General features: G+C 54.4%; 1 protein-coding gene across 1 annotated transcript; it reads right to left on the bottom strand.

Annotated features, from left to right (window-relative positions):
* Window positions 1–9,215: 9,215 nt before the first annotated feature.
* NSMCE4A (NSE4 homolog A, SMC5-SMC6 complex component) lies at window positions 9,216–27,067 on the bottom strand. The gene is made up of 11 exons (XM_055119063.1): window positions 26,658–27,067; window positions 26,144–26,221; window positions 24,322–24,452; window positions 21,051–21,202; window positions 19,151–19,250; window positions 17,651–17,741; window positions 16,488–16,582; window positions 13,271–13,319; window positions 11,406–11,494; window positions 11,233–11,320; window positions 9,216–9,330 (listed from the first exon to the last, which is right to left on the bottom strand). Exons 1-10 carry the CDS (start codon window positions 26,950–26,952, stop codon window positions 11,246–11,248), a joined length of 1,155 nt encoding a protein of 384 aa, XP_054975038.1. The 5' UTR covers window positions 26,953–27,067; the 3' UTR covers window positions 9,216–9,330; window positions 11,233–11,245.
* Between the last annotated feature and the right edge of the window lie 665 nt (window positions 27,068–27,732).

Below are 27,732 nucleotides of genomic sequence, written 5' to 3'. Positions count from 1 at the left end.
GTTCGATCCCCAGCATCCCATATGGTCCCCTGAGCACCGCCAGGAGTAATTCCTGAGTGCAAAGCCAGGAGTAGCCCCTGTGCATTGCCAGGTGTGACCCAAAAAGCAAAAAAAAAAAAAAAGAGAACCTGGATTAAATAGAACTGAACAATATCAATTCAAAGACAGTCTTTCGAGAGGGAAAAATATATAACCGTTAGGCTCAGAGGGGGAAATTTGAATTATAAAATGTTTACAATGAGGGACAGTAGTAAAAGTAGAAGATGGCGAAAAAAGAACAACAGAAACAAGTAGAGATGCTTATTTTATTATATCAATGATCACTTTAATTATCAATGGGAGAGATGTCATCTAGGAAAAACCTAGAAAAAATAACTACTGCTACACTTTCAAAGAAAGCTGAAAGAGTTACATAAATTCCAAGCAAGATCAACCAGTGCAAGGACAATTGGGTATAGAGGAATTGCAACGCCAGAGTGATGGTTTTATGGGTAAGGCACACACTTGGCATGCCACTGACCCAGGTTTGATCCCTGACACCCCAAAAACCACCAAAAGGGATTAAAGAGAAGAATTACATAATGATAAAGACATACTCCTTAATGTGGCTGGAGCGATAGCACAGCGGGTAGGGCGTTTGCCTTGCACACGGCTGGCCTGGGTTCAATTCCTCTGTCCCTCTCAGAGAGCCCAGCAAGCTACCAAGAGTATCTCGCCCACATGGCAGAGCCTGGCAAGCTACCCATGGTGTATATGCCAAAAAGAGTAACAACAAGTCTCACCATGGAGATGTTACTGGTGCCCACTCGAGCAAATCAATGAGCAATGGGATGACAGTGACAGTGACAAAATATGTGAGGTAAAACTGATAGAGCTGCAAGAGAGAAATGGAGGAATTCCCCTTTCCACCAAAGGTGTCAATACTCATCTGTGAAAAATTGGCAGATCCAACAGAAAAAAAAACTCACTCGGAATATAAATTAAATCCAACATCACCAATCCACTAGAATCTGACATCAAGAAACCCCATCCAATGGCAGCAAAACACTCTTCTCAAGCACACACAGAGCTTCTACCAAAATAGGACATATCCTGGCTCAGAAAAACATAAATTTCAAAGAAAGTATGCTCTCAGGCTACAATGGAATGATGCTAGAAATCAGGAACAGAATAAAAGCTGGAGAATTCTAAAATACTTGTCGAGTGAACAGCACTTCTTTTTTGGTGGCTATGCTTAGCAGTAGGCTCGGAAATCAACCTGCTCTGTGCTCAGGGGCCCCTGTGTGTGAGAAGCCCACGGAGTTTTCTCTCTGGCCCTAGGCAACATCCTTCCAAGCAACACTTAGATCAAGACGTTTTTTAGAGAAACTTTGAACTAAATGAAAAATCTAACATCAAAATTTGTGGGACATGACCAAAGCAGGACTTGGAAGGAAATTTCTGGCACTGACCACATCGACTCAAAGTGAGTCATCTAAGCTTCTCCCTTAGAAAACCAGAACAAGAATGGTACCTGCAAAAGAAGCTTACACCCCTTAGTGTCGGGCACAAGACCAGGCTGCCCACTCTCACAATTCTATTCACTATAGAATTGGAAGTACTTGCCATAGCAATAAGGTAAGAAAAAGATATTAAGAGCATCCAGATAGGAAAGGAAAAGGTTAAGCACTCACTATTTGCAGATGGCCTGATACTATATCTAGAAATCCCTTAGGACTCTACAAGAAAATTTCTAGAATAGATTTGTATAGTAAAGTGGCAGGCTACAAAATTAACATGCAAAAGTCCATGACTTTCCTATATGAAAATAATGAAATGTAAGAGATATTTTTTAAAATCCCATCCACAATTGTGCCTCATAAAATCAAATACCTAGGAACCAGCTTAACCAAAGGGGTTAAAGATCTATGCAAAGAAAACTACAAAACACTACTTCAGGAAATAAAAGTGGACACAAGGAAATGCAAACACATTCCCTGTTCGTGAACTGGGAGATTCACATAATCAAAATGGCAATACTCCACAAAGCATTATATTCAATGCAGTTCCTGTAAAGATACCCATGACAAATTTTCAAATAAATAGGTCAAGTACTGAGATTTATATAAAACAATAAAACACACCCACTAACCCCAATTCCCAAGTATCCAAAGCAATGTTCAGGAAAAGAAGATGGAAAAAACCATTTCCCCCAGCTTCACACTGTACAGTGGTTCAAATAGCTGGGTACTAGAGTAAGGACAGACCCTCACTCAGTGGAACAGAATAGAAAAAACAGGCAGCATCAAGTATATAGTCAGTTCAGTTAAATTTTGGTAAAGGAGCAAAAAAATATGTTTTTTTTTTCTGGTCTTAGAAATCATTTAATATATTGGTTACTGCATAGTGAACCATTTTCAACATAGGAGTATGTAAAGATATAATTTCCAGAACGTTAAGCAATACTGGGGCCTAAGTTGGAGGCTCATTACTACTCACTACTTTCTGATTCCAATTATATATATATATATAATTGGATATATATATATATATATATATATATATCCAACGTGCAAATAAGACCCTCTAAGGAGCAAAAAAAATATGAAGCGGAGTAAGTAAAGCCTCTTCAACAAGTGGTGCTGGAAAAATTTGTTGGCCGCACATTTTTAAAATGAACTCAGACTTCCACTTGCAAAAAATGCCAAATCAAGGGGGCCGGAGCGATAGCACAGCGGGTAGGGCGTTTGCCTTGCACCCGGCCGACCCGGGTTCAATCCCCGGCATCCCATATGGTCCCCCCAAGCACTGCCAGGAGTAATTCCTGAGTGCATGAGCCAGGAGTAACCCCTGAGCATCTCCGAGTGTGACCCAAAAAGCAAAAAAAAAAAAAAAAAAAAACCGCCAAATCAAAATGGATTAAAGACTTCAACATCAGACCTGAATTCATATGTAACATAGAGAGAGGAAAATATAGGCAGAACTCTCCATGATATTAAAGCTCAAGGCATCATTAAGGATAAAACACCACTGACCAAGCAAGTAGAAGGCAAGATAAACATGGGGCTACATTAAACTAGGAAACTTCTGAATCTCAAGGGAAATGGTGACCAGAATAAAGACAGCTCACAGACTGGGGGAAATTATTTGTCCACCACTCATCCGACAAAGGGTTTGTATCCAAGATATATAAAGCACTGGTAGAACACTACAAGAAAAAAAAATTCAGCCCTATCAAAAAAGAGAAAAAAAAAGAGATGAACAGGAACTTCTTCAAGGAAGAAATACAAATGGCCGAAAAGCATATGAAAACATGCTCTACATGACTAATGATCAGGGAGATGCAAATCAAAGCAACAAAGAGCTATCACCTCCCACCACAGAGGCTGGCGCTTATCAAAAATAACAATAATTAATGTTGTTGGTGAGGATGTAGGGGGGAAGGAACCCTCATTTACTGCTGGTGGGAATGTCGACCGGTCTAGCTTCTTGAAGAAAATATGAACATTCCTCAAGAAAACTAGGAATTGAACTGCGATATGACCCAGCAATTCCAATCCTCTGAATATAGCCCAAGGACCCAAAAGCACAGTCCGGAAGAGACATCTGCACTTCTATGTTCACTGTAGCACTATATGCCATAAATATGGAAACCACCCAAATGCCCACAAACAGGTGACTGGATAAAGAAGCCATGGTACAGATGCACAATAGAATCCCACTTGGCCCCAAGAAAAGATAAAGTCGTGTAACTTGCTGCCATGTGGACGGATCTGGAGAGTATCATGTTCAGAGACACCAGCCGGAGGGAGAGGAACGGATTCAGGATGTTCTCTCATACGTGGGATATAAAGAAACCTCACAGGTGATACCAATGCCCAGTGGCAACAGGAACAAAGAGCAGAAGAACTGGCCAGTAGGAAGCTTGACACTGAGGCAGGGGTTGGGTAATCAGTCAGAGAAGGAACACTAGGCCAATGCCTGCCACAGAGGCAAGATGGGGGACAGGGGGGCTGGATGGAGAGCACAGTGGGGAGGGCGTTTGCCTTGCACGAGGCCAACCAGGGTTCGATTCCCAGCATCCCATATGGTCCCCTGAGCACTGCCAGGGGTAATTCCTGAGTGTAGAGCCAGGAGTAACCCCTGAGCATCGCCAGGAGTAATTCCTGAGCAAAGAGCCAGGAGTAACCCCTGTGCATCGCCAGGTGTGACCCAAAAAGGAAAAAAAAGATGGGGGACAGGAAGGAAACTGGGGACACTTGTGGAGGGTTGTGGGCACTGGAAAAGGGGTTGGTGCTGGAAAAATACACGCCTGAAACTCAATCATTAATGCCTGTAACTTTGCAATTCACAGTCATTCACATTTTTAAAAAAGAAGCATACAAAATAAAAGCAAATGCAAATGAAGTGGACTGCAAGGAATCAGCAGAGAACACTGACAAAAATAGAAGTCAGGGGCTGGAGCGATAGCACAGCAGGTAGGGCATTTGCCTTGCACGCGGCCTACCCAGGTTCGATTCCCAGCATCCCATAGGGTCCCCTGAGCACCGCCAGGAGTAATTCCTGAGTGCAGAGCCAGGAGTGACCCCTGTGCATTTCCGGGTGTGACCCAAAAAGAAAAAAAAAATAGAAGTCAGTTATTTGAAAAGAAAATGGGTAAACCCTGAATGAAGCTGATAATGACCAAAAGACAGCAAATGGCCAATATCAGAAATGAAAGGATCTTCACTGATAATCCCATGAACATTAAAAATATAAAAACTATGAACAGTTTCAAACCCGTATATATGATAATGCAGAGGAGACGGATCAGTTCTTGGTAAGACACAATCTGCCCTAAGTCACACGAGAGGGGCAGGAGCAGGAGGTCCAGCGGGCTGGGCGCTTGCCTTGCATATAGCTGACCCAGGCCCAATCCCCAGCACCCCATAAGGTCCCCCCAACCCCACCAGGAGTCACATTTGAGTGCAGAACCAAGTGTAGGCTCTGAGCAGAGCTAGATGCAGTTCCCAAACCAAAACACACAATACAAAAGGCACACAAGAAGGAAATCATGTGATCAGTACTATCTTCAAAGAAACAGAATCAATCATTAATAATCTTCAAAATTCAAGGGCAAGGCCTGGATGAGCTCACTGGGGAATTTTATCAAATATTTAAGGAAGAAATTATACCAGCTCTCTAGTCTCTCCTCCCAGAAAGCAGAAATGGGGGCCAGAGAGAGAGCACTGTGGGTAGGTCACTAGCCCTGCACACGGCCAAACCAGCACCACATATGGTCCCCAGGCCCATCAGGCGTGACCCCTGAGTACAGAACAGGGGTAAATCATGAGCACTGTCAAGTGTGGCCCTCCAAAACAACAACTAAAAATTTATTTATTTATTTATTTATTTTTTGGCTTTTTGGGTCACACCCGGTGATACACAGGGGTTACTCCTGGCTCTACACTCAGGAATTACTCCTAGCGGTGCTCAGGGGACCATATGGGATGCTGGGATTCGAACCCGGGTCGGCCGCGTGCAAGGCAAACGCCCTACCCACTGTGCTATCACTCCAGCCCCAACAACTAAAAATTTAGACTCATGATTCAATGTTTGTAGCAAGGAATCCTTTATATGTTTCAGAGAAAGAAAAGTCGCGTCTCCCGATAGCCTGTTTCCGGCTAATTTACAATCAGAAAAGCTCTTCGTGTATCTCCGTGATTTGGATTCTTTGTTCCTCAGCCCCAGCTTCTCTTATCAGGAGAAAGAAACAGTTTAACAACATAGTTTCAGAATTTATCAGGCGTAGAACACGTGTCTGCATGTGGTATGTTCCTGGGTTCAGCCCTAGGTACCAGCAAAAAACCAAAAGTCAAATAAAGTTTAAAAAAACATCTTTTTGGATAAGCCCTGGAAGGTTGGGGCTTCCTCGTGGCTCTGTGCCCAGGACTGACCCCGGCCCAGGCTCAGCCATCACTCTTGTTCCGCTCTGGGCCCATCTGTGGTACACGGGCTTGAACTGGAGACAGTCACACACGAGGCGGGGGCCCGAACCCTGCACCATCTCTCCAGCCCTACTGCAGAGCTTCGATCTGAAAATGGAAATCGTTTTTATGACTTGACACTTGTAATTTATTTATTTGGGGCTGGGGAGACCTGGGCCATGGCAGTCACAGGGAATATTTCTATCGCTGTGACCCCAGACGCAGTGCCAGGAATTCAAACTAGGGTCCTCTACATGGAAGGCAAATGCCCGAACCCCTGTACTGTCTTTCCAGACCTTTCCGTATTGTTTAACCACATACTATTCACACTTGCTTTTGTAACTTTTGTTCTGAGTGCTGAGTTTCAGGCGACCGTTTAAGGCAGTCGCTTCAAGGGGCTGGAGCGATAGCACAGCGGGGAGGGCGTTTGCCTTGCATGTGGCCAACCCAGGTTTGATTCCCAGCATCCCATAGGGTCCCCTGAGTACCGCCAGGAGTAATTCCTGAGTGCAGAGCCAGGAGTAACCCCTGAGCACTGCCGGGTGTGACCCAAAAAGCAAAAAAAAAAAAAAAAAAAGCAGTTGCTTCAAACAGCACATTTGAAGGAAGGACAGATTGTATTCCTAATAAATACAAAACAGGGTTATAATTAATCACTATTTTCTACTCTTACCTCCGCCCCCCCCCTTCGCCACCCTGCACTGTCTTTGTTTTGGGGCCATATCCAGCAGTGCTCAGGGATCACTCCTGGCAGTGCTTAAAGGACTACATGGGGTGCTGGGGGTCAAACCCAGGTCGGCTGCATGCCAGGCAAGCAAGCACCTTACCTGCATACTATCAATCCACTCACCCAAATTTTTTGGGGGGGGGCACTTGGTGATGCTCAGGGGTTCCTCCTGGCTCTGCACTCAGGCCATGCTTGGGGACCATGTGGGATGCCGGGAATGAACCCCGGTCCTCCGCAGGCAAGGCAAGTGCCCTCCCCACTGTACTATCACGCCAGCCATGAGGAAGACAGTTTCATGTTTTTGTTTGGGGGCCGTACCCGAGGGTGCTCAGGGCTGACTCCTGGCTCTGCACTCAAGCGCCTTACCCACTGCGCTGTGCCATCTTTCTGGCCTCCTGGTCCCAATGTTTTTTAAGAATAGGGTCACAGCTAAATTAAACTACTTCGGCATGGGTAGCTCCTTGCAGAATGTCTCCAGCATGCCGTGGCCCCATGCCCGCTCAGGAGGGGAAAGGTATTTCTCTCTCTCTCTCTCTCTCTCTCTCTCTCTCTCTCTCTCTCTCTCTCTCTCTCTCTCTCTCGCCCCCCCCCCCCCCACCCACAGATGGGGTTTACAAGCTTGCAATGATCCAGTATCTGGAAAAAATCTCCCAGGACTTAGTTGTTAAAGTACAGAAATCCAAAACCACGCGGCTAAGTCATTTCTCTTCACAACAGGTCTGACTCTAGTGGGGTACTCCTAACAATAATAGTGAGGTTTCTGTTGAAATATTGAATGTAACCAAAGTAAAGAGAAAGTAAAGTGAAACTTGTCAGTTACAAGGTGGGGGTAAAGGGGGGCGGGATGGGAGGTGAACTGTGTGGGGTTTTAGTTTTTGGTGGTGGGTTATGGGCACTGGTGAAGGGATGGTTGTTTCAGCATTGTATAACTGAGACTTAAGCCTGAAAGCATTGTAATTTTCCACATGGTGATTCAATAAAATAAAATTCTTATTAAAAAAAAAAAGAACTAGGGTCATACACTGCAGTAGATTCCCAGCACATTGCAGTGAGCAAACACATGGGCGTGAATGTTGGCGGTTACTCCAGGCTCTGTTGGGTCAGATGCTCAGACCTAGAGAGAGGGTCTTCGGCTGAGTACACAAGGGGCAAGGCTGGAAGTGGGGGCATGGAGGAGGGAGAAGCTGCAGAGAACTTTCTGGAGGGAGCGTCTGGACCCAAAGTTGAGTAGCCAGGGTGCACGGGACCTCCCTGCTCTGGCATACCTCATCACACACACACACACACACACACACACACACACACACACACACACACACACACACACACACACACACACACACACACACACACACACACACACACACACACACACACACACAGAGTTTGCCCATTCAGTGGTCCCTACTCTGGCACACCTCATAACACACACACACACACACACACACACACACACACACACGAATTCGCCCATTCAGTGGTCCCTACTTTGGCACACCTCATAACACACACACACACACACTCGAAGTCGCCCATTCAGTGGCCCGATAAGCCTGATGAGACAGTTCCTCTGAGGCAACCCGACAGAGCAGATGGGAGAAGAGTCCTGGAGGGAGGAAGGGTCGGGGGGGCAGAGGTCAGTCAGTTCCCAGGACATGCCCCGTCCCAGCGGGGACAGCCCTTGTCACATGGCCTTGGCGGGAGCCAGGAGGCCAGAAGCGAGACCCGTGTCTGGGAAGGCCCCGTCACGCGTGGCGGGAGGGGGCGGCAGCTGGGCTGACCTTCGGCCTGCCGGGAAGGAAAGGCCCCAGGGGGCTGTGCTGAGCAGGGGGGGGCGGGGGGGGGGGCCAGGCCTGGGGGCTGAGCATTGGCTTCTCTCCAGATGCCACCTCGGAGGTGGGTGCAGAGGAGACCCGGGTGGGGGGCGGGAGCTGACCGGATGGGGGCGTGCCTGAGTCCCGCCGGCAGGGGGAGGCCGGGCGGCAGCAGCGCTCGGGGCATCCAGAGGTCTCCAGCCCGGAGGGGGCAGGGCGTCCCCGCCCCCAGCTACGAGGCCCCCCAGGACTCAGGGTGGCAGAGCAGGCCGCCACCTCCCATGCTTCCGTGCCCGACAAGAGCGCGGTGACTGGGCAGGGTGCGGCTCACCTCAGCAGCTCCAGGCCCCGTCTCCTGACTCCTGACTTGGTGCTCGGAAGGAGGCCTGCAGCCCCGCCCCGCCATGGAAGGAGGGAAGGGAACAGGGCCCAGGGGCCCTGCGCGGCCCCAGAAGGGGACACGAGAGAGGGCTGGCCGGGAGGAGTCCAGCCCAGCTCACGGGAGGCCCTGACCGGGGGAAGGCTCCCTCTGCCCTCGCTGTGCCACAGGTACCAGCATGCGGGTCCGAGACCCGATACACAGGCTCCACGGCTGAGGTCACTCACCCCCGCACACATGCACGGACGGACGGGTGTCCCATGAGGTGGGACAGGACACAGGAAACAAGAGGATTTGTTACAATGTGTGTGTGTGAATTTTCTCAATCAAAAACAACCAAGACGAATTCATTAACTATCAAAAGCTACGTTTTACTAAAAACAATCTATCTTTAAAAACATTTAATCATACAATATTTACAATGCATGCCTCCTTCCTCCTGGGATTTCATCATCCACGTGAGTCCTAAAGGGGGGGAAGCGGAAAGAGCCGGTGAGCACTCGATAAATGACTCAAAGAGGGGGGCTGGAGAGATAGCACAGCGGGTAGGGCGTTTGCCTTGCACGCGGTCGACCCGGGTTCAAATCCCAGCATCCCATATGGTCCCCTGAGCACGGCCAGGGGTAATTCCTGAATGCAGAGCCAGGAGTAACCCCTGTGCATCGCCAGGTGTGACCCAAAAAGCAAAAAAAAAAAAAAAAAAAAAAGAAGACTCAAAGAGGGTCCAGAGCCACAGCACAGTGGGAGGGCGATTGCCTTGCACTCGGCCAACTCAGATCTGATCCCCGGCATCCCATCTGGTCCCCCGAGCACTGTCAGGAGTGATTCCTGAGGGCAGAGCCAGGAGTAACTCTTGAGCATTGCTGGGTGTGGCCAAAAACCAAAAAATAAAAACCGACTCAAATAAGCCCATCAAGCTCCTTCTGTGAGCAGAGAGCAGAGTCCCGGCGTCTCTCTCGAGTCTATTCCTGGTCCCTCCATCGTCTTGGAACAAAAGCTCAACTAACTGGGACAGACATGAAGCGTTTACACATTACTTAAAAAGCGGATTTTAATTCTCAGTCATGTCAAACAAGCTAGCTAGCAAAAAGTGGAGCCCTCACATTTACCTAACTTTAAACCACCCCATCTTTGCGGTAAGTTGCAGATGAGGAAAATGAAACTATTGGTTCCTGTTCGTCTGTTCTGGGCGACACCTGGCAGTGCTCAGGACTGACTCCCGGCTCTGCATTCAGGGATCTCTCCCGGCACAGCTCACACGGGGTGGCGGGGACTGAACCTGGGTCAATCCCGTGCCAGGCAAGTACCCGCCCGACCCACCGTACTATGCTGGCCTCCAAAACTGAGCCAGAGAAACTGACCTCCTTGACCTCCTACTTTCTTCCAAACATGGAGGCTCCCGTGAACAGTGCTCAAGAGACCTCGAGGTGCTGGGGGTCCAATCAGCCCACTGGGGCCCTGCACCTGCCAGTAAAGCGCCTCAGCCCTGAAGGCCACAGCCCTGGCCGGCTCCCGGCATCTTAAAGGGACAGCCAAGAGACCTCAGATCTCCTGGGCCCACGGGACTCCCTTCCAGCAGTGCTCTCTCCATGACGAATCGTCCCGCAGCCAAACTCCAATTTCAGAAAGGTCCATTCGAGTGACCTTCAGGGAAAGTCTGTCCTTACTCCGCCCCGCTGCCCCGTGCGTGGGGACAGCCAATCCACCGGGCCAGTGCCCACACGGCTAACTCACGGGGCGTGGTCCCGGCACACCGGAAACTGTCTAGCCCCAGACCCGCGGCGGGAGACCAGTGGCTTTTGTCTGTTTGGGAGCCACACCCTACTGTGCTCAGGGCTTACTCCTGGCTCAGTGCTCAAGGATCACGCCTAGTGGTGCTTCCGGGAATCGGGACGGAAGCCGGGGTCTGCCCCACGTAAGGCAAGTGTCCTCCCGGTACGCTCTCTCCTGCCCTGGCCTCTGGCTCTCACCTTTCTCCACCCGCACACCCGTGGCCGAAGACCGCTGGCCTCCACCAATCCGTGAGCGGCAGCGGCGCTCACCAAACAAGAGCATGCGCACACGGCGACGCCGAGGGCCGCACTCGGGGTCTATTACGTGCCAGGCCAGGCTGCTCCGCCCAGCCCCTTGGCAGCCCACCGACACCAAGCTCTCACTCGGCTTCTTCCAACGGTGTCTGAAGACACCGGCACCCCCACAAAGAAGCCCAGGTAATGGGATCCGGGAGGAGGCCCCACCCGGCCTGCCTCCTAATCAGCGTTCTCGTGGGCAATCACGGGGGGGGGGGGGCCCTAATTTCCCCTAGGACGTGAAAAGGCAGGAGGGCCTGGGGTGTCAGGGCTCGGTGGGAAGGCGCCGACACGTTACCTGGGCCTCAGGGTCAGGCGCTGGGCTGTGGCTGGCTCTGGCCCGACGCGATCACGGGCTCTGCGATCTCAAAGGTCTTCACGATCTCCTGGCCGAGAGGAAAGAGTGTCGGGGCCCCAGAGCTGCAGCCCGGGGCAGAGGCCGAGCCACCCAGGGCCCCCCCCGGCCTTTACCTCCCAGTCGCGGTAGCTCAGAGCTATGATTCCTTGATTCCGAATTTGGGTGTTTTGGTCAATTCCCTCATTTTCGTCACTCACGGGCTCTGTGGGGAAGACAAACGTTTTTCGACGGTTACCGAAGCAGAAGGGAGCAGCGAGGGCTGGCGCTCAGAACCGGACGGCTACGAGAGTGGCCTTGTGCGTCCCAGGACACCAGCACGCCGGGGTCACGGGGCAGGGAGCCAGCCCATCCGAGGGGCTCAGGCTCGGTGGCTGAGAGCCCGGGGAGGCGGTGCCCACTCCAGCCTCGGTGGAAACGGACTGTTTTAAAGCTGCCCCCTGTTGGGTCTAGAGCGATAGCACAGCGGGTGGAGCGTTTGCCTTGCACACGGCCGACCTGGGTTCAAATCCCAGCATCCCATATGGTCCCCTGAGCACTGCCAGGAGTAATTCCTGAGTGCAGAGCCAGGAGTAACCCCTGTGCATTGCCAGGTGTGACCCAAAAACCAAAAAATAAAATAAAATAAAGCTGCCCCCTGTTGTCCCTTCTGTTCCTGCAAAGAAGCAGGACTTATGGTGTGGTGAGACGGGGTGGTGAGGGCGGGGGGCAGCAGGACAGGATGGGGGGCAGCCCTGAGGCTCCTGGGCGTGCAGAGCTCACCCTGCGGCCAGAGGCCTGTGACTGGGGCTGCACGGGACCCTGCAGGCACCTGGGGCAAGCCGCTTCCCACCACGGTTCTCAAACCCATCCACATTATTATTATTATTATTATTATTTTGCTTTTTGGGTCACACCCGGCGATGCTCAGGGGTCACTCCTGGCTCTGCACTCAGGAATTACCCCTGCTGGTGCTCAGGGGACCATATGGGATGCTGGGAATCGAACCCGGGTCAGCCGTGTGCAAGGCAAACGCCCTCTCCGCTGTGCTATCGCTCCAGCCCCCACATTAAACCTTAAAGCCCCATTTCTTAGCGCCGTGGATCTCATGAGTCAGGGCACTTGAACCTGGCCGCGCACAGAGCCTCCATCACACGTTCCTCGCTCTGCGGTTTGCTGTGGGTGGACGTGAGGATGGGCCGGGCCAATGTGGACTCTGGCCACCGGGCCCTGGGGATTGCCAGAGGCTCCCTGCAAAACCGGAGCCTGAGACAGCAGGCGTGGGAGCAGACAGGAACGTCCACGGGAAAGGCCTGACCCGGAGGCCCCTTATTACAGCCCACGGGAGCCGCAGACGGGGCTGTCGCTGTCTCAGCCACTGCACCCCGGGCAAGGGGAGACAGCGCTCGGTGTCACTGGCCACGGGCCCTCCCTTCTCTACAGGAAACCCTCCAAAGCAAAGGGGAAGAGAGGAAGGCGGAGCATAAAGTCATTTTCCCAAGAATCAAAGACTCGGGGCCGGAGCAATTAGTTCAGGGAGGAGGGCGTTTGCCTTGCACACCGCCGACCCGAATTCACCCACCGGCATCCCATACGGTTCCCCAAGCACCGCCAGGAATAATTCCTGAGTGCAGAGCCAGGAGCAACCCCTGGGCATAGCTGGGCGTGACCCAAAAAAGCAAAATAAATAAATAAAATAAAAATAAAGAATTAAACACTTTCACCAGGAGTCAGATTCAGGGGGAGGAAGTCACAGCCGTGACTATGACCCACAAAGGTTCTAAATTAAAATTGAAGGGGGATTATATATTGTTGTTCATCTTTAGAGCAACAGATGGTGAAAGTGCTAAAGATAAATTTAGGCTCCGACCCCGTCTTCAGTATTTCCCGTGAGCAGCATGCGGCACTGTGAAAGTTTGTGACCTTGAATTTAAACTACTCATACACATCCCGTAAGCTCTGACGACAAATGCTTTTCTAAAACCGACACAGTATCACTTACCTATAATCGGCAGCCGGTCTTGGTCAAGTCTTATTCTCGCAAAGCCGTCCTAAAACACAAACATGTTTTTAGGAGCAGACCAAAACTTTAAATTTGAAACCTATAATCAATTGGACAAAAAAAAACAAAAGAAAAAAAATTACTCAAATGGAAATTCCTAAATCTCAGCCAATCAGACTGTACCACAATCATGAGCCAAAAGGGAGCGTTCCCTGCCATCTTTTCTTCCTCCTCCATGCGCCGCCTTGTACGTGCGGGTGGCCGGGCCTCACACCTCTCCACCTCTGTGTCCATCTCTACATCCCTAGGTCATCCTCCACAGGAGCAGAATGTCGTGGCCTCTCAATCCACTCTGCCCTCCCCCCTTCTCCCCTGATAACCATGATAACCAGTTTCCCATCATTCTACCCATGAACTGTTTTTTGGGTTTTTTTTTTGCTTTTTGGGTCACACCCAGCGATGCTCAGGGGTCACTCCTGGCTCTGCACTCAGGAATTACTCCTGGCGGTGCTCAGGGGACCATATGGGATGCTGGGAATCGAACCTGGGTCGGCTGCGTGCAAGGCAAACGCCCTCCCCGCTGTGCTATCCCTCCAGCCCCCATGAACTGTTTTTTACTCTAGAATTATCTTCACTGTGCAATTGCTCCAGGTGGCTACCTTTCACCAGCTGTTGCTTTGGGGTCACACCCGTCAATGCTCGGGGGCTACTCCAGCCCCCCACTTCCTTCCTATTTCACTGGGCACAATCACCTAAAGTTCGAGTCGGAGCAACAGGACAGCAGGGAGGGCGCTCACCTTATATGCAGCCAGTCCAGGTTTGACCCCGGCACCCCACGATGGTCCCCCCATGCCCTGCCAAGAGTGATCCCACACACAGAGCCAGGAGGCAGACCCGAGCACCGTCAGGTGTGGGCTAAAAACCCAATACGAAAGAGAGAGTCACCCCAAGTTCCTGCCCTTGGGCCCGCAAATGCACGACTGCTCTGGAAGGGCGGGGGAGCGTCCCAACAAGCACGCAGACGGACCACAGCTGCCTGTCCGCACTGTGGCCGTCAGCCACCCCCGGCAACTTCCTTGTATTATCTTTCTGCCGCCTGGTTGCTCTCACTCGGACATCCCGAGCTCAGTAAGGGCAGCGAGAGGCCCATCCACGCATGTCTTGTTTCTGAGCTTCCGTCTCTGGGGGGCAGTTGCACTTTTATTAAATATGACGCGGGCTGGGGTGATTGGACAGCAGGTAGGCGCTTGCCCGGCACGCTGCAGACCTGGCACCCCAGAAGGTCCCCAGAGCCCCACCAGCAGTGAACCCTGAGAAGCCGAGCCAGGAGTAAATCTTGAGCACCACCAAATGCGGGCCCCCCCCACTACATATATATATATATATATGTGTGTGTGTGTGTGTGTGTATGTATATATAAAATATATATTATACATAAATATATTTATTTATATTTAAAAGTCTGATGGTAACTATCGGTGTGTCACGGCCTTCACTATGCTGAATAATGGTCTTTTTTTATTACTCCCAGTGAGTAGAGTTTTTATCATAAATGGGCATTGAATTTTGTCAGATGCTTTTTAGTATTTACTGACAGGATCACGTGAGTCTTGGTTGCAGTGGTCGTTCCCCCCTGGGTGGCAGATATCCCACCATCCTTGCCCCCCCTGGACTGAATCACAGTCACAGCACAAGGTCCCTACTGATGCTTGCTGGACTCAGGTGACCAAGGTTTAGCCAAGGACTCCTGCCTCTCAGTTCATCAGAGCTACGTGTTGGTCAACAGTTTTCTATCTCAGCGCTGTCTCCGTCTGGCGTGGGGCCGGGCTAATGGGCCTGTGGAATGCACAGGGGATCCTCCCCCGTCCCGTTCAGCTTCTGGAAGCATCTCAGAAGGTATCACATCTCCTTCCGAAGTCTGGGAGAATCAGAAAATGCCGTCTGGTCCCAGGCTTTTGTTTGGGGGAGGCTTGATTGGGTTTCAGATTCTCTACTTGCGATGGCACGTTCACGCTATTCTTCCCCATTCCATCCCGGAAGTCATGATGAATCTGAAAGTAAGTCCATTCTCCTAGGTCGTCCAGCTTGACCTTAACATTCACGAATCTGACATCTGCCCTGACACAGGCCCACCGCCATCGTCTCCACAGCTGCCTCACCTCTTTCATTCAATTAGCCTGATTTTTAACTGATCAATTACTTACTTCTGAATCCTCCACGTCATGATATGTTTAATTCTATCATGTACCATGGGCAAACTATACCTTTGTTATCATTTCTAGAAAAACACTTTAATCAAGACAAGATACTGATCTAAGGGCAAAATTAAATCATCCTACACATGGAAGACTATCACCTGTCATAAGACTAATGACAATCTAAAGCAAATTTTCCAATAACAATAACTTCTGTGCAGGATTTTGTTTTTTGAGCCTTCTATTTTGAAGTGATTTCCAACTTGGGAGATTTAAGACTGCTGTACAAAATTTCCTAAAAGCTATCCTTATACAGTTTATCAATAGTTGCCACTCTTTTGCGGGGAGGGAGGTGGGGTAGGTTTGGCCAAACCTGGCGGTGCTCAGGGATCAGTCCTGGCAGGCTCGGTGGACCATACGGGATGCCAGGGATCGAACCCAGGTCTGCGGCATGCCAGGCAAGCATCCTTCCTGCTGTCCTATCGCTCTGGCCCCGCCACATTGTCTTATCACTGGCTCCAACTATACAATCTCAGTCTTTCTTGAGCTCAAGGACATTCTCTTACTTAACATGGCAATAATGGGGCAGGAGGGACAGGACAGTGGGTTGGCTCGCGCCTTGTCTGCAGGGGATCCGGGTTCGTTCTCGGCCACCCTGCATGGCCAAAGGGCCCCCTGAGCCCCACCAGGAGTGATCCCTGAGCCCAAAAACCAAACCTGAAACCAAAGAACATGACAACTGTCCATCAGATTTGGGAAATGTGCCAATCACACCCAACGGACATGCCATTCCACATCCAAATGTTCTCAATTCTGTCTCTAAACACTATCTAAGGTGAAAATTCAACAAACAGTTATACTAGCTCTTTCTGCATACACGGCCAATTAATGTTCTACCCCACTGGGTCCTAAATATACACTGGTCAACGCAAACGTGGCTGGCTCCTGGCAGTCACAGCTCTTTGCCACCTATGCCCTGAAAGCCACGGAAAGGCCATCCGAAAGGTCGTCTGAAGCCTTACCCTGATGATGAAGGACACGTGGAAGATGTTCTCCACCGTGCGGGGGAAAGAGTGGGGATCGACCACGAAGTCAAAGAAAGACATGGGCGTATCGGCTGCGGAGAGAAGAGAGGAAAGCCTTCAAACTGGGAAGAAGAATTTGTGCCTATCAATACTCCCTGGTGTGAGAGATAAAAAAGAAATGAGGGGCTTGGGAGAGAGGCCAGAGGGCCGGTCTGCCTGATCTCAGGAAGGCCGCCTGTTTCCATCCCAGGCACTGTGGGGCGTGGCCCACAAATGAAACATAAACACCAAGGACGCCGGGATTCATCCTTCTGAATGAGGATCAAATGATGGGACAGCCCCCCCTTTATTACGGAGGGGAGGAGGTGGGCCACAGTCCGTGACGCTCAGGGCTCGTATGGGATGGGGCGCAGGGTGGCCACATGCAAGGCCACTGCCCTACCCACTGTGCTTTCTTATTGGCTCCTACATGACAGAACCTTGCGGTTTTGATCTTGGTGTCACACCCAGCAATGCTCGAGGGTTACTCCCGGCGGTGCTCAGAGGACCAGAGAGGATCCTGAGGCTTGAACCCAGGTTGCTGCATGCAAGGTGAGCGACCTACCCACTATACTATTTCTCTGGCCCAACATACTCTTTCTAAAAGAGCACCTTGGTATCTCATTTAAGACCTTTAGAATCTGACCTAAGGGGTGACAGCACAGTAGCTAAGGCAAGTACTCGTCTTGCATGTGCTGGCCTGTGTTCCATCCCTGGCACCCCAGATGGCCCCTGAGCCCCAAGAGGAGTGATCCCTGAGCACAGAGCCAGGAGTCAGCCCTGAGCACTGCTGAGTGTGGCGGAGAGAAGCCTCATCAAATACACCCCCAGGAAAGACCAGAGTGATTTCAAACCTTAGGCGCACCTGGAAACACCCTTTGTAGGAGAATAATTCCTCATCAGAAGTGATATGTGTAGGGGCTGGAAGCTATGGTGGGTGGGGCATTTGCCTTGCACACAGCTGACCAGGGTTCGATCCCCAGCACCCCATATGATCCCCAGAGCACCACCAGGAGTGGTTCCTGAGTGCAGAGCACGGAGCACCACCAGGCATGGCCCAAAAACAAAAGCAGGGAGACATCTAAGAGAGAAACACGGAACACACGTGCCAGCATACTTACGGTCTTCCCGAAAATACGTCTGCAACAGTCCCAGGATTCTCTCTACCTCTTTTTCTGTGGCTTCTTGGTGAGATTCTTCCATTCTTTTTAACTGAAAACAGAAAGTCACCAAGCTGACTGATATCCTTTTAACCTTTCCCACTTCCTGATAAACTCAAATGCCTCTACAAGTCTTTTGCTGGGAACTGACTGCTGGTTTATATCCTCATCTCAAAGTCTGTCTAGGGCCAGAGTGATAGGACAGGGGGACGGGTGTTTGCCTTGCACACGGCCGACCCAGGTTCAATCCCTGGCACCACGCATGGTCCCCGGAGTGTTTCCTGGACGCAGGGCCAGGAGGAAGCCCTGAAAGCTGCTGGGTGTGGCCCACCCCCACCCCACACAAAGGAATAATAATTTCCCCCCCCTAGTTTCAGTAACATTTTTATAGTAAAAGGGAGGGTGTAACTGAGTAACTCTTGGCACAGTGCTCATAGTAAGTTTATATTTAAGGGGGGGCTGGGGAAAGGCAGTGCAGGGGTTAAATCCACGGCTCATGCATGCAGGGCAAACATTCTACTGCTCAGCTACACGCCCACCTCTAGGAAGTTTTTACAGAAGAGAAAAGTGGCTGAATGTAAAAGAGTAAAACAGGCTCCTACATGGAGCTGCGGTTCCCTGCGGGGAAGGATCCTGTCCCCCCTCCCGGGGCAGCTGGGGGTGCCGCAGTGCCCAAGAGACCCTCACGCCCACGGGGCACGCAGGTGATGCTGAGCTGGCTCAGGGGGGCCAGCTCTCACCACCGACAGAAGTTCAGGCTGAGAAACTGGTCCAATAAAACGTTTAAAGTTTGGATAAAAAAATAAAACATTTAAAGCTGACAAAAAATTATTTCAGTGACTGAATCGAACTCTGGACTCTAATAATACTTAGAGAAAAAAAAAAAGGCCAAGCTGTATGCACGGCCCATGAGTGAGTATTTTATTTTCTATTTTTATTTTCTATTTCTTTGCTCTGGAGGCCACACCTGGCAGCGTCAGGGGCACTTCAGGTGGTGCTCAGGGAAGCAGCAATGCCAGGAATCGAACCCGGACCTCCTGCCTGCCGAGCGCAGGCGCGACTCCTGAGCTCTCGCTCCAGCCTAAACATTAAGGATTTTTCTTCTTTTAGGGGTAGGGGGTTGGGTCACACCCAGCGACACTCAGGACACCAGGCGATACTCAGGAATGACTCCTGGCGGTGTTTGGGGGACCATAGGGGATGCAGGGAACCTGGGTCGGCTGCATGCAAGGCAAACGCCCGACCAACTGCACTGTCGCTCGGGCCCAGAGATGTATTACTTTGTGTGTGTCTTGTGGTTTGGGGCCACACCCAGCAGTGCTCAGGGCTGACTCCTGGCTCTGTGCTCAGGGACCAGGCCTGGCGGGGCTCAGCGATAGGACAGCCGGTGGGGCGGGGATGGGACGTGACCAGCGGCATGTGGGGACAGCCCCCCCCCTCCCACCCAGGGAGGGAGCCCACCTCGGCGGGCATGGCCCGCTGCTCCTCCCCGGCGAGCACTCTCCTCGGGCGGTCCACGCGCGGCTTGGGCGGGGGCGCGTCTCCTTGGATGGAGCCCAGCCTGAGGGAAGATGCAGAGAGCCCGGCTAGCCGAAAGCCATTCCCGGGCCGGCCCGTTCAGACCCGCGGCTGACATCTGCTCTCCCACACCCCCTCCGGGCAGTCCTCCCAGCACGGGCTTGCCAGCAAAGCCAACTGCAGATGGAGCGGGAGGAGGGCGGGGAGGAGGGGAGCGAACAAGGCCACTGGGGTCGCCGCTCTGCTCTATCAGGGTGCCGGGGTGGACGCTGACGCAGCCTGGGGACACAGGACACACCTGCCTGAGGACATCGGTCACAGGGCCACCTGAATGCCTCCCCATTCGCACTCCCCCCCTCCCCCTGCAAACCAAGTAACGTCCCGCTGGGGGCAGAGACCATGGCTGGAGGGGGCCACGCGGGCGCCCAGGGTCCAGGCACTGGAGAGCCGAGGACACTGAGATGGACACTGCCGCAGCGTTCAAGGCCGAGAGTGAGCAGGCGAGCCGGCCCTCAGAGGTGACCTGCTCCCCACGACTCCTCCGTCCAGAAAATCCACTGCAGACCCCAGGCTGGGGCCAGGGTCGGGGAGGCATAAACCTCGACAGGGGGAAAAGACCAACCCAAGGGCACTGTAAGCCGGGGGCTGGCAAGAGCAGCAGCCCCACTGCAGAGGAAAACAACCTCGGGGCCGGGCGGGGGGTGGCAGGGGGGTTCCCCAAGAGGAAGCATTGAGGAGGGACACGGCTGACACATCTAAGGGCTCTGGAACGAGCGAGCGGGGAGAGCCAGGCTCCTTCCTCCCCAGGCTGGCTGGCTAGGAATTAAGACCGCCAGTTCTGTTTAAGTATATACATTAAAAATAAAAACCTTAAAGAAATTAAGACTTTTGGGGCTGGACCAACAGCATAGCGGGGAGGGCGTTTGCCTGGCAAGCGGCCAGCCCGGGTTCGATTCCCAGCATCCCATAGGGTCCCCCGAGCACTACCAGGGAGTAATTCCGGAGTGCAGAGCCACGAGTAACCCCTGTGCATCGCTGGGTGTGACCCAAGAGGAAAAAAAAAAAAATTAAGACTTTTATCCAAAAAAGAAACAGGAGGCTGTGGGGGGAGCTGAGCAGCCCTCAGGCACACACGGGGACCGGGCGACAGGACAGCAGGGAGGGCGCCTGTCTTGCATATGGCCAATCTGCGTTCGAGCCCCGGTACTACCTATGCCCTCCCAAGCCCTACCAGGAGTGACCCCTGAGCTGGGAATGGCCCCCAAATCAAAACAGACAGGGTGTGTCCAACAAGCAGGGCCCTGAGGGGCTGGAGAGATAGCACAGCGGGTAGGGCATTTGCCTTGCACGCGGCCGACCCGGGTTCAAATCCCAGCATCCCATAGGGTCCCCTGAGCACCGCCAGGGGTGATTCCTGAGTGCAGAGCCAGGAGTAACCCCTGTGCATCGCCGGGTGAGACCCAAAAACAAAACAAAACAAAACAAACAAACAAAAAAAAAAGCAGGGCCCTGAGGGCACCAGTGGCACCAGCCTCCCGAAGAGCAAGCGTGCGTGCTAACGGTAGTGACTAAGCAAAGGAAGCCTTAGGCCAGACGCTCGGGCTCACAAGACAGCACCTAGGGGTCAGGACTTGGTGGCGCAACTTCCTGTCCCCCCCCCAGGACGAGGTTCCGGCCACACCAAGATTTCCTGAGCCTTTGCGTCCAGCCTTAAGGGCATCTATCTCTGCCCAGTGGCACCCCCTGTCCCAGCCCCGCTATCCCACTCCCCCCCGCCCCACCCACCACACGCAGGGCAGGGGCTATGCATGGCGGGTCTGTTGGAGTTTTAACATAATCTTACAGGAAGTGGAATGTATGGGTTTTATTAAAGGTGTTTTCTGCGGTTTTGCCTGATATTTTCCAGGAGTCGTAGACTATGAGTTCCAAGTCGGAGCTGTCCTCATCGCGGCCAAGTTCCTCGGCTTCCAGCGGGTTCACACCCATATGTGTCAGCTACAGAAACGAAGGAGACAGGAACCCCAGTCAGCCGCCCCACCCGGCCACAGCAGGGGTCGTGAGGCAGAGCTCTTTCCGGTGGCCCGGGGGGCCAAGATCTCTTTCCACGGATGCTCCCGTACATAAAAGCCCCCGTCCCAAGGCCCCTTCCTCTGGCATCAGATGTTCTTTGACGCACTTAGAGCCTTTCGGCGAGGGCAGATGATCACCAGAGGGCCCCAGACTCAGGGCACCCTTCCAGACCCTGGCTTCATGTCTGGTCATGCGTATGGTCCCCCGAGTCCGGCCAGGAGTGATCCCGGAGCACAGCCAGGTGAGAACCACCCACCCAAGCCCTCCCCTCAAACTGCCAAAACTGCAGGGCGGGACTGGTGAGACTCATGGGCTCGTGGCGCTGAGAAGCATCTCAGCCAACCGCCAGGAACCTCAACTCAGCTGGGATGTCAGCACAGCAGGAACCCCGTGTGTGTGTGAGAGAGAGAGAGAGAGAGAGAGAGAGAGAGAGAGAGGAGGTGGGGGATGACAACTAGTGAACGGCTAATGATTCTCTTCTCTCAAACCTTCTTAGTGAAAATCAAGTTTCCCTTCCCTCCTTTCTTGGTTTCCAGCCACGTGGCTGTGCTGGGGTGACTCCTGGCTCTGCACTGAGTCGGCTCCTGGTGGGTCTCGGGGACCCTGTGTGGAGCCGGGGACCAGGCCCGGGTCAGCGAAGGCGAGGGGCGCCCTTCCCGCTGTCCTCTCTCCAGCCCAAGCCTGCTTTTATCCAAGGGCACTCTGGGTTCAAACGGGTCGGGAACCAGGTTCGTGAGACCCACCAACAGGGCGGGCTGTCGCAGCTGTCTCTCCCGTCACGGGCCAGGGCCAGAGTCCCTGGTCTCAGGGGGGCCTAAACCCCACAGACCGGCATCCCCCAGCCCCGTCTTAGAAGGTTGTAAGAGCCGGGACGTCACTCAGCTCAAATGGAATATACTGGGCTGGAGCGAGAGCCTCGCACTGGCCAGCTCAGGTTCAATCCCTGACACCCTGAGCCCCGCCAGGCAGGATCCCTGAGCACAGAGCCAGGAGGAAGCCCTGAGCATCACCAGGTGTGGCCCAGAAACCAAAGAAAAAAGCAAAAAATAATAGTATATGCAAATAATCATTGCAAGGCCCTCAGCGGCTCACTTACTGAACGCCACCAGAGTCTGGGGGAAAGAGACAGCGAAATCCTGACGGGCTCCACATTTCCCGCCCCCGCCCCGACTTGGCTCCCATGCCCCGTTGGACACCAGAGGGCGGGAGGACACTCCCGGTTCTGTGGGACTACAGGGGCCAGTCTGGTGCAGACTCGCGAGACCTGGTGCTGACCCCAAATGCTCCCCCCTGCTCCAAAGACTCAACAGTTAGTCCTTTGGGTTTCATCTTTTTTTTTTTTTTTTTGCTTTTTGGGTCACACCTGGTGATGCTCAGGGGTTACTCCTGGCTCTGCATTCAGGAATTACCCCTGGCAGTGCTCAGGGGACCCTATGGGATGCTGGGAATTGAACCCGGGTTGGCTGCGTGCAAGGCAAACGCCCTCCCCGCTGTGCTATCATTCCGGCCCTGGGGTTTCACCTTGAGCGCACTGAGGGTGCGCATTTACTCTGATGGCCGGGGCTTTGGGCCACACCTGGTGGGGTTCTGGGGAGCAGGCGGTGCTGGGGCTGGAGCCCGGGTTCCCGCCCCTGAGCAGTGCTCGCCCTCCTGAGAACTCTCTGGCCCCCTGACAAGTTATTTAAAGTACCGCGCTTGCCCCAGCAGATGTAGCTAATTGCCCCTGATTTGCTCGGGGCCATACCCAGTGGCGCTCAGGGCTTACTCCTGGCCTGCCCTCACGCGGTGCCGGGGATCGAGGTAATATTTTCAAAAATATTCAAGGGGCTGGAGTGATAGCACAGAGGGTAAGGCGTTTGCCTTGCACGAGGCCGACCCAGGTTTGATTCTCAGCATCCCATATGGTCCCCTAAGCACTGCCAGGGGTGATTGCTGAGTGCAGAGCCAGGAGTGACCCCTGTGCATCATGGGTGTGACCCAAAAAGAAAAACAAAAAACAAAAAATACTCAAGGGGCTGGAGTGATAGTACAGAGGGTAAGGCGTTTGCCTTGCACGAGGCCGACCCAGGTTTGATCCCCAGCATCCCATCTGGTCCCCCAAGCACCACCAGGCATAGTTCTTGAGTGCAGAGCCAGGTGTAACCCAACATAGCAAATAAATAAAAGACTGCAAAGCCAGTTATAACCCCAAAAAGCAAATAAATAAATAAAAGATAATAAAATGTACATGGTTCTATGGTCACTGTATGTACTGAGCTGAACACATTAGTGGCATTTTTGTAAATGCATTACATTTCACGATAATGAAGTTTGAAGGAAATAGTAAGGCTCTGAAAAAAACAACAAAAACCTTATCTGTCTTAAAGCTGCACAAAATAGCTCCTATTTTTTGGGTCAGATTTTGTGGCACTAAATCATCTTAACAACCATTTCACAGAAATCCGGTCATAAATTCAATAGCCTAAGAGAAATGCTAGGAAGAGGCTGTCTTAAGACAACCAACTAAACCAGAGTAACATCAGCGTTACTGTCTTTGTGGCCAATCCACCAGTGAAAAGTTCTAAACTCCAGGAAACAACGGTGCAGACTCATTAAGTGGCAGGAAAGGAGAATGAAACAAAATGAACTTAAGAATAGCAAGAAAACAAAATAAGAAAAACGGTGCAAAGACCCAGTCGGTTTGTAAGGCTGTGGCAGATTCTCGGGGAGGGACAAATCTACGCCCCCGCCAGGCCCCCCAAACCAGCCCGTCTCCGCTCAGGCCGAGCTGCCGAGCTGAGCTGAGGACAAAGCGTCCAGTTCACCGCAATGAAGGAGAGCGAAACAGCGTGGCCTGAGGGCACACAGCCCTTCGCACAGAAGCTTGGCACCGAGTCCGCAATACCGCGCCACTCAGACTGCACCGCGCACCCCAAGTGCCCCCACGCCATGTGCTGCCATCTGCCCGGCGGCCCAAGCTATCTCGGGGGAGGGGAGGGGGCTCGAGACGGAAGACAGGAAAGTGCCCGAGAGAGCGAGACAGGGGCCGGATTCCCGGCACTCACCAGCGTCTCCACGTATCTGAGCATGTCGAAGGAGCTCAGGTCAGAGCGCAGCTGCTTGGCCTTCTCCTTGCCCAAATCGGAGGCCAAGACGAGGAACTGGGCGTCCAGCACGGCCTCTCGGGCCCGGGACACTGCCAGAGAGGAGGGAAGACACACACACACAGTTAAATGCGGGCGGGCTGGAGCAATAATGATGCACGCGGCCAACCCGAGTTCAGTCCCAGCACCTGACATGGTCTCCCGAGCCACCAGGTACGGAGCAGGGCCTGCTTTCAGGGGCACACCTGGTGCTGGCCCCCAACCAAGAGAGTGGTCTGGGCCAAGGCGATCGCACAGCGGGTCTGGCGCTTCCTTTGCACGAGGCGGACTCAATCCCCAACACTGCGTATGGCCCCGCGTGGCCCGCCAGGAGTGACCTCTGAACACTGAGCCAGGGGGAAGCCCCGGGCACCACCGAGAAGGGCCCCAGATGGTTTAATAGGACAGCAAGCGGGTAGGGCGTTTGCCTTGCATGCAGCCGACCCAGGTTCCACCCCCGGTATTCCACCTGGTCCCCTGAGTGATTCCTGAGCACTGCTGGGTGTGGCCCCCCCTCCAACCAAAAACCAATAACAACAACAACAAAATGGTGTGGGGGCAGGCAGGAGAGTGCCCAGGGGGGTGTCGGGGACACGGCCCCCAGAGAGAAAGGTGCAGGGGCACTGGGGTAGGGAGGAACAGGGACAAAGGCCCCGTGGGGAAGGACCACAGGGGCCAACTCAGCCGCCGGGCTGCCCACAAAGCCAGGTTCAAATCCACGCGGCCTGTGTCCACGGGGGCTGGCGCCCACGGGCGGCTCAATCCTGGGTGGGCTTCAGACCAGCGGACATGCAGAGATTTCTGGGATTTGTGTTTCTGTGGCCATTTTCATGCCTTAGTTTCTTGTTTGGGGGCCACACCCAGCAGGGCTGGGGGGGACGGCAAGGGCTGCAGGGCAGAGAGCTTGCGAGGAAAGTGCCTGACCCCCGGCCCACCTCTCCAGCCCTCTCCTCCCTGGCTGACTTCTTTCATGTCAGGAGTTTCTGTGGACACTCCCGCGTCAGAGGCCAGGGACTCCCTCCAGGGCCGACCCGGGCGCCCTGCCGACTGCCTGCAAGGCACTTTCACGGCTGGCTGCAGGCCAGTGGGACTCTCCAAGCCCAGCGCGGCCCACGGGCCTCTCGGGGGTCAAGCCTAAGGCTCAGGCCCACCCCGTGGGGGCCAGGGACTCTCCTCACGGATCAGTTCCTGGGCTCAGGCGAGGGGACCAAGACTTTCTTTCGTTGTTGCTTGTTTGTTTTAGGGGCCACAGCAGGATGGGTTGGGGGCTTACTCCTGGCCTTGAGCCCTGGGATCGCTCCCGGTGGGCTCAGGGGGACCTTATGAGGTGCAGAACCCGACTTGGGTCAGTTGTGTACACGGCCAGTGCCCCACTGGCTGTACTATCTCTGTGACCCCAAGATTTTATTTTGGGGCCAGAGAGATGGTACAGCAGGCAGGGCACTTGCCTTATAGGTGGTCACTCTCTCTCGTACACACACACACACACACACACGCTGCAGATCAACTGGCCCACCACCTGTGGATGGGGCCATCCCCACAGGTGAGCCATAGTTAGGGGGCAGAGACCGGGAGGAAAAGAAATAGGAAGTCAGACACCAGCTCCTTTCCTTCTGGAACTCATCCACTGCAGATAGACCCTCCAAGTCGGACACACGACCCCTGGGGGGAGCGGGAGCCCAGGCCCAGGGCGGCGGGTACAGACAGGAGAACAGCCGGGCGAGGAAAGCAGGGGGCGAGCTACCTCCAGTGAACAGCGTGTTGGCCTCCTCCAGGACCTCGGTCAGTTTGTCGCTGGCGTTCAGTATATCCTCTCGGTTTTCTAGTTTTTTAAAGAAAATGCCGAACTCAGCAGTGCGGGGGGCTCGGCCCTCGCGCGAGGGCTGCAGGCTAAGCCCAGACCCGCAGGGGGAGCGGCGCGGGGCTGACCACCGAGCGCCCCCACCCCGGCCCCCGCGCCCCGAGCGCGCGCGCTCCCCGTGACCGGCCCCACCCGCTCCGCGCCGGGACGCGGCAGCGGCAGAACAAGAGAAAGGGAGAGCCGGGGGTCCGCGGGGTCCCGGCTTCGGAAGGGTCCCCCGAGTCCGCGGCTCCAGCGGGCCCCGCGCGGCCCCCGCCAAGGTCGCGCGGCCCGAGCGGGCGCTGGGGGGACGCGGGGCGCGCGCGGGCACCGTTGGGAGCCGCGGCCGGGCCTGTCCACCGCTGCCCGCCCCTGCCCGCTCCCGCCGGCCGCTGCCCGTCCCCGCCCGCCGCCTTACGCTGGACCGAGTTGATGAGCGCCCGGTACTGGTGGCGGATCTGGCGGCACAGGCCGTGGTCCTCCTCCTCCTCCAGGCTGGCGGGGTCCATCAGCTCGTCCCCCGAGTCCGACGGCTCCGTGTCCTCCAGGCTCGGGCGCTCCGGGGCCTCCCGGCGCTCGGGCGCGGCGCCGCCGCGGCGGGACCCGGGCGACAGCGGCGACCGCGAGCGGGAGCGGGAGCGGGGACGGTCGCGGTGCGGGTCGCGGCTCCGGCCCCGGCCCTCGGCCCGCCGGCCGCTGCTGTCCCCCGACATCGCGCCCGCGGCCGTGCAACTTCGGAACGGCGGAAGTTCGCGCCAGAAACTGAAACCCCCACCCGGCGCGAGCCCGCCGGCGGCACAGCGACGCCTCTGGCGGGAGGCCGGAGGGGCCGGGCGGCGGCGGGGCGGGCCGGCCCGAGCCCCGCCCAAGCCCCTAGCTCCGCCCAGCCTCGGCCCGAGCCCCGCCCCGCCCGGATCTAGCCCCGCCCGTCCCCGGCCCGAGCTCCGCCCATCCCCGGCCCGAGCCCTGCCCGAGCCCCGCCCAGCTCGGCCCGAGCCCCGGCCCGACCCCGCCCAGCCTTGGCCCGAGCCCTGGCCCGAGCCCCGCCCATCGCGGCCCGAACCCCGAGCCCCGCCCATCCCCGGCCCGAGCCCATCCCGAGCCCCGCCCATCCCCGGCCCGAGCCCTGCCCGAGCCCCGCCTGAGCCCCAGCCCCTGCCCGAGCCCCGAGCCCGGAGTCCCGGCCGGAGCCCCGCCCGAACCCCAAACCCGGACCCGAGCTCCGCCCAAGTTCCGAACCCCAAGTCCTGGCCCGAGCCCAGCGCCCGGAATCCCGGCTTTGAGTCCCGGCCCCAAGCCCCAGCCCCAAGCCCCAGCCCCGAACACCGAGCCCTGAACCCCGAGTCCCGGCCCCGCGCCCCAGTCGAGCCCCGAGTCCCAGCTCCGAGCCTTGAGACCCTGCCCGAGACCCAGCCCCGAGTCCCGAACCCTGAGCCCCGAGCCCCGAGCCCCGGCCCGGAGCCCCGCGCCCCCACGCCTCACACCCCAAGCCC

The sequence above is a fragment of the Sorex araneus genome, chromosome 11, assembly GCF_027595985.1.
Source record: "Sorex araneus isolate mSorAra2 chromosome 11, mSorAra2.pri, whole genome shotgun sequence".
In the NCBI taxonomy this organism is placed as follows: Eukaryota; Metazoa; Chordata; class Mammalia; order Eulipotyphla; family Soricidae; genus Sorex; species Sorex araneus.
Note: the sequence above shows the minus strand (reverse complement) of the source record. Positions and strands in the feature narration are given on the sequence as shown.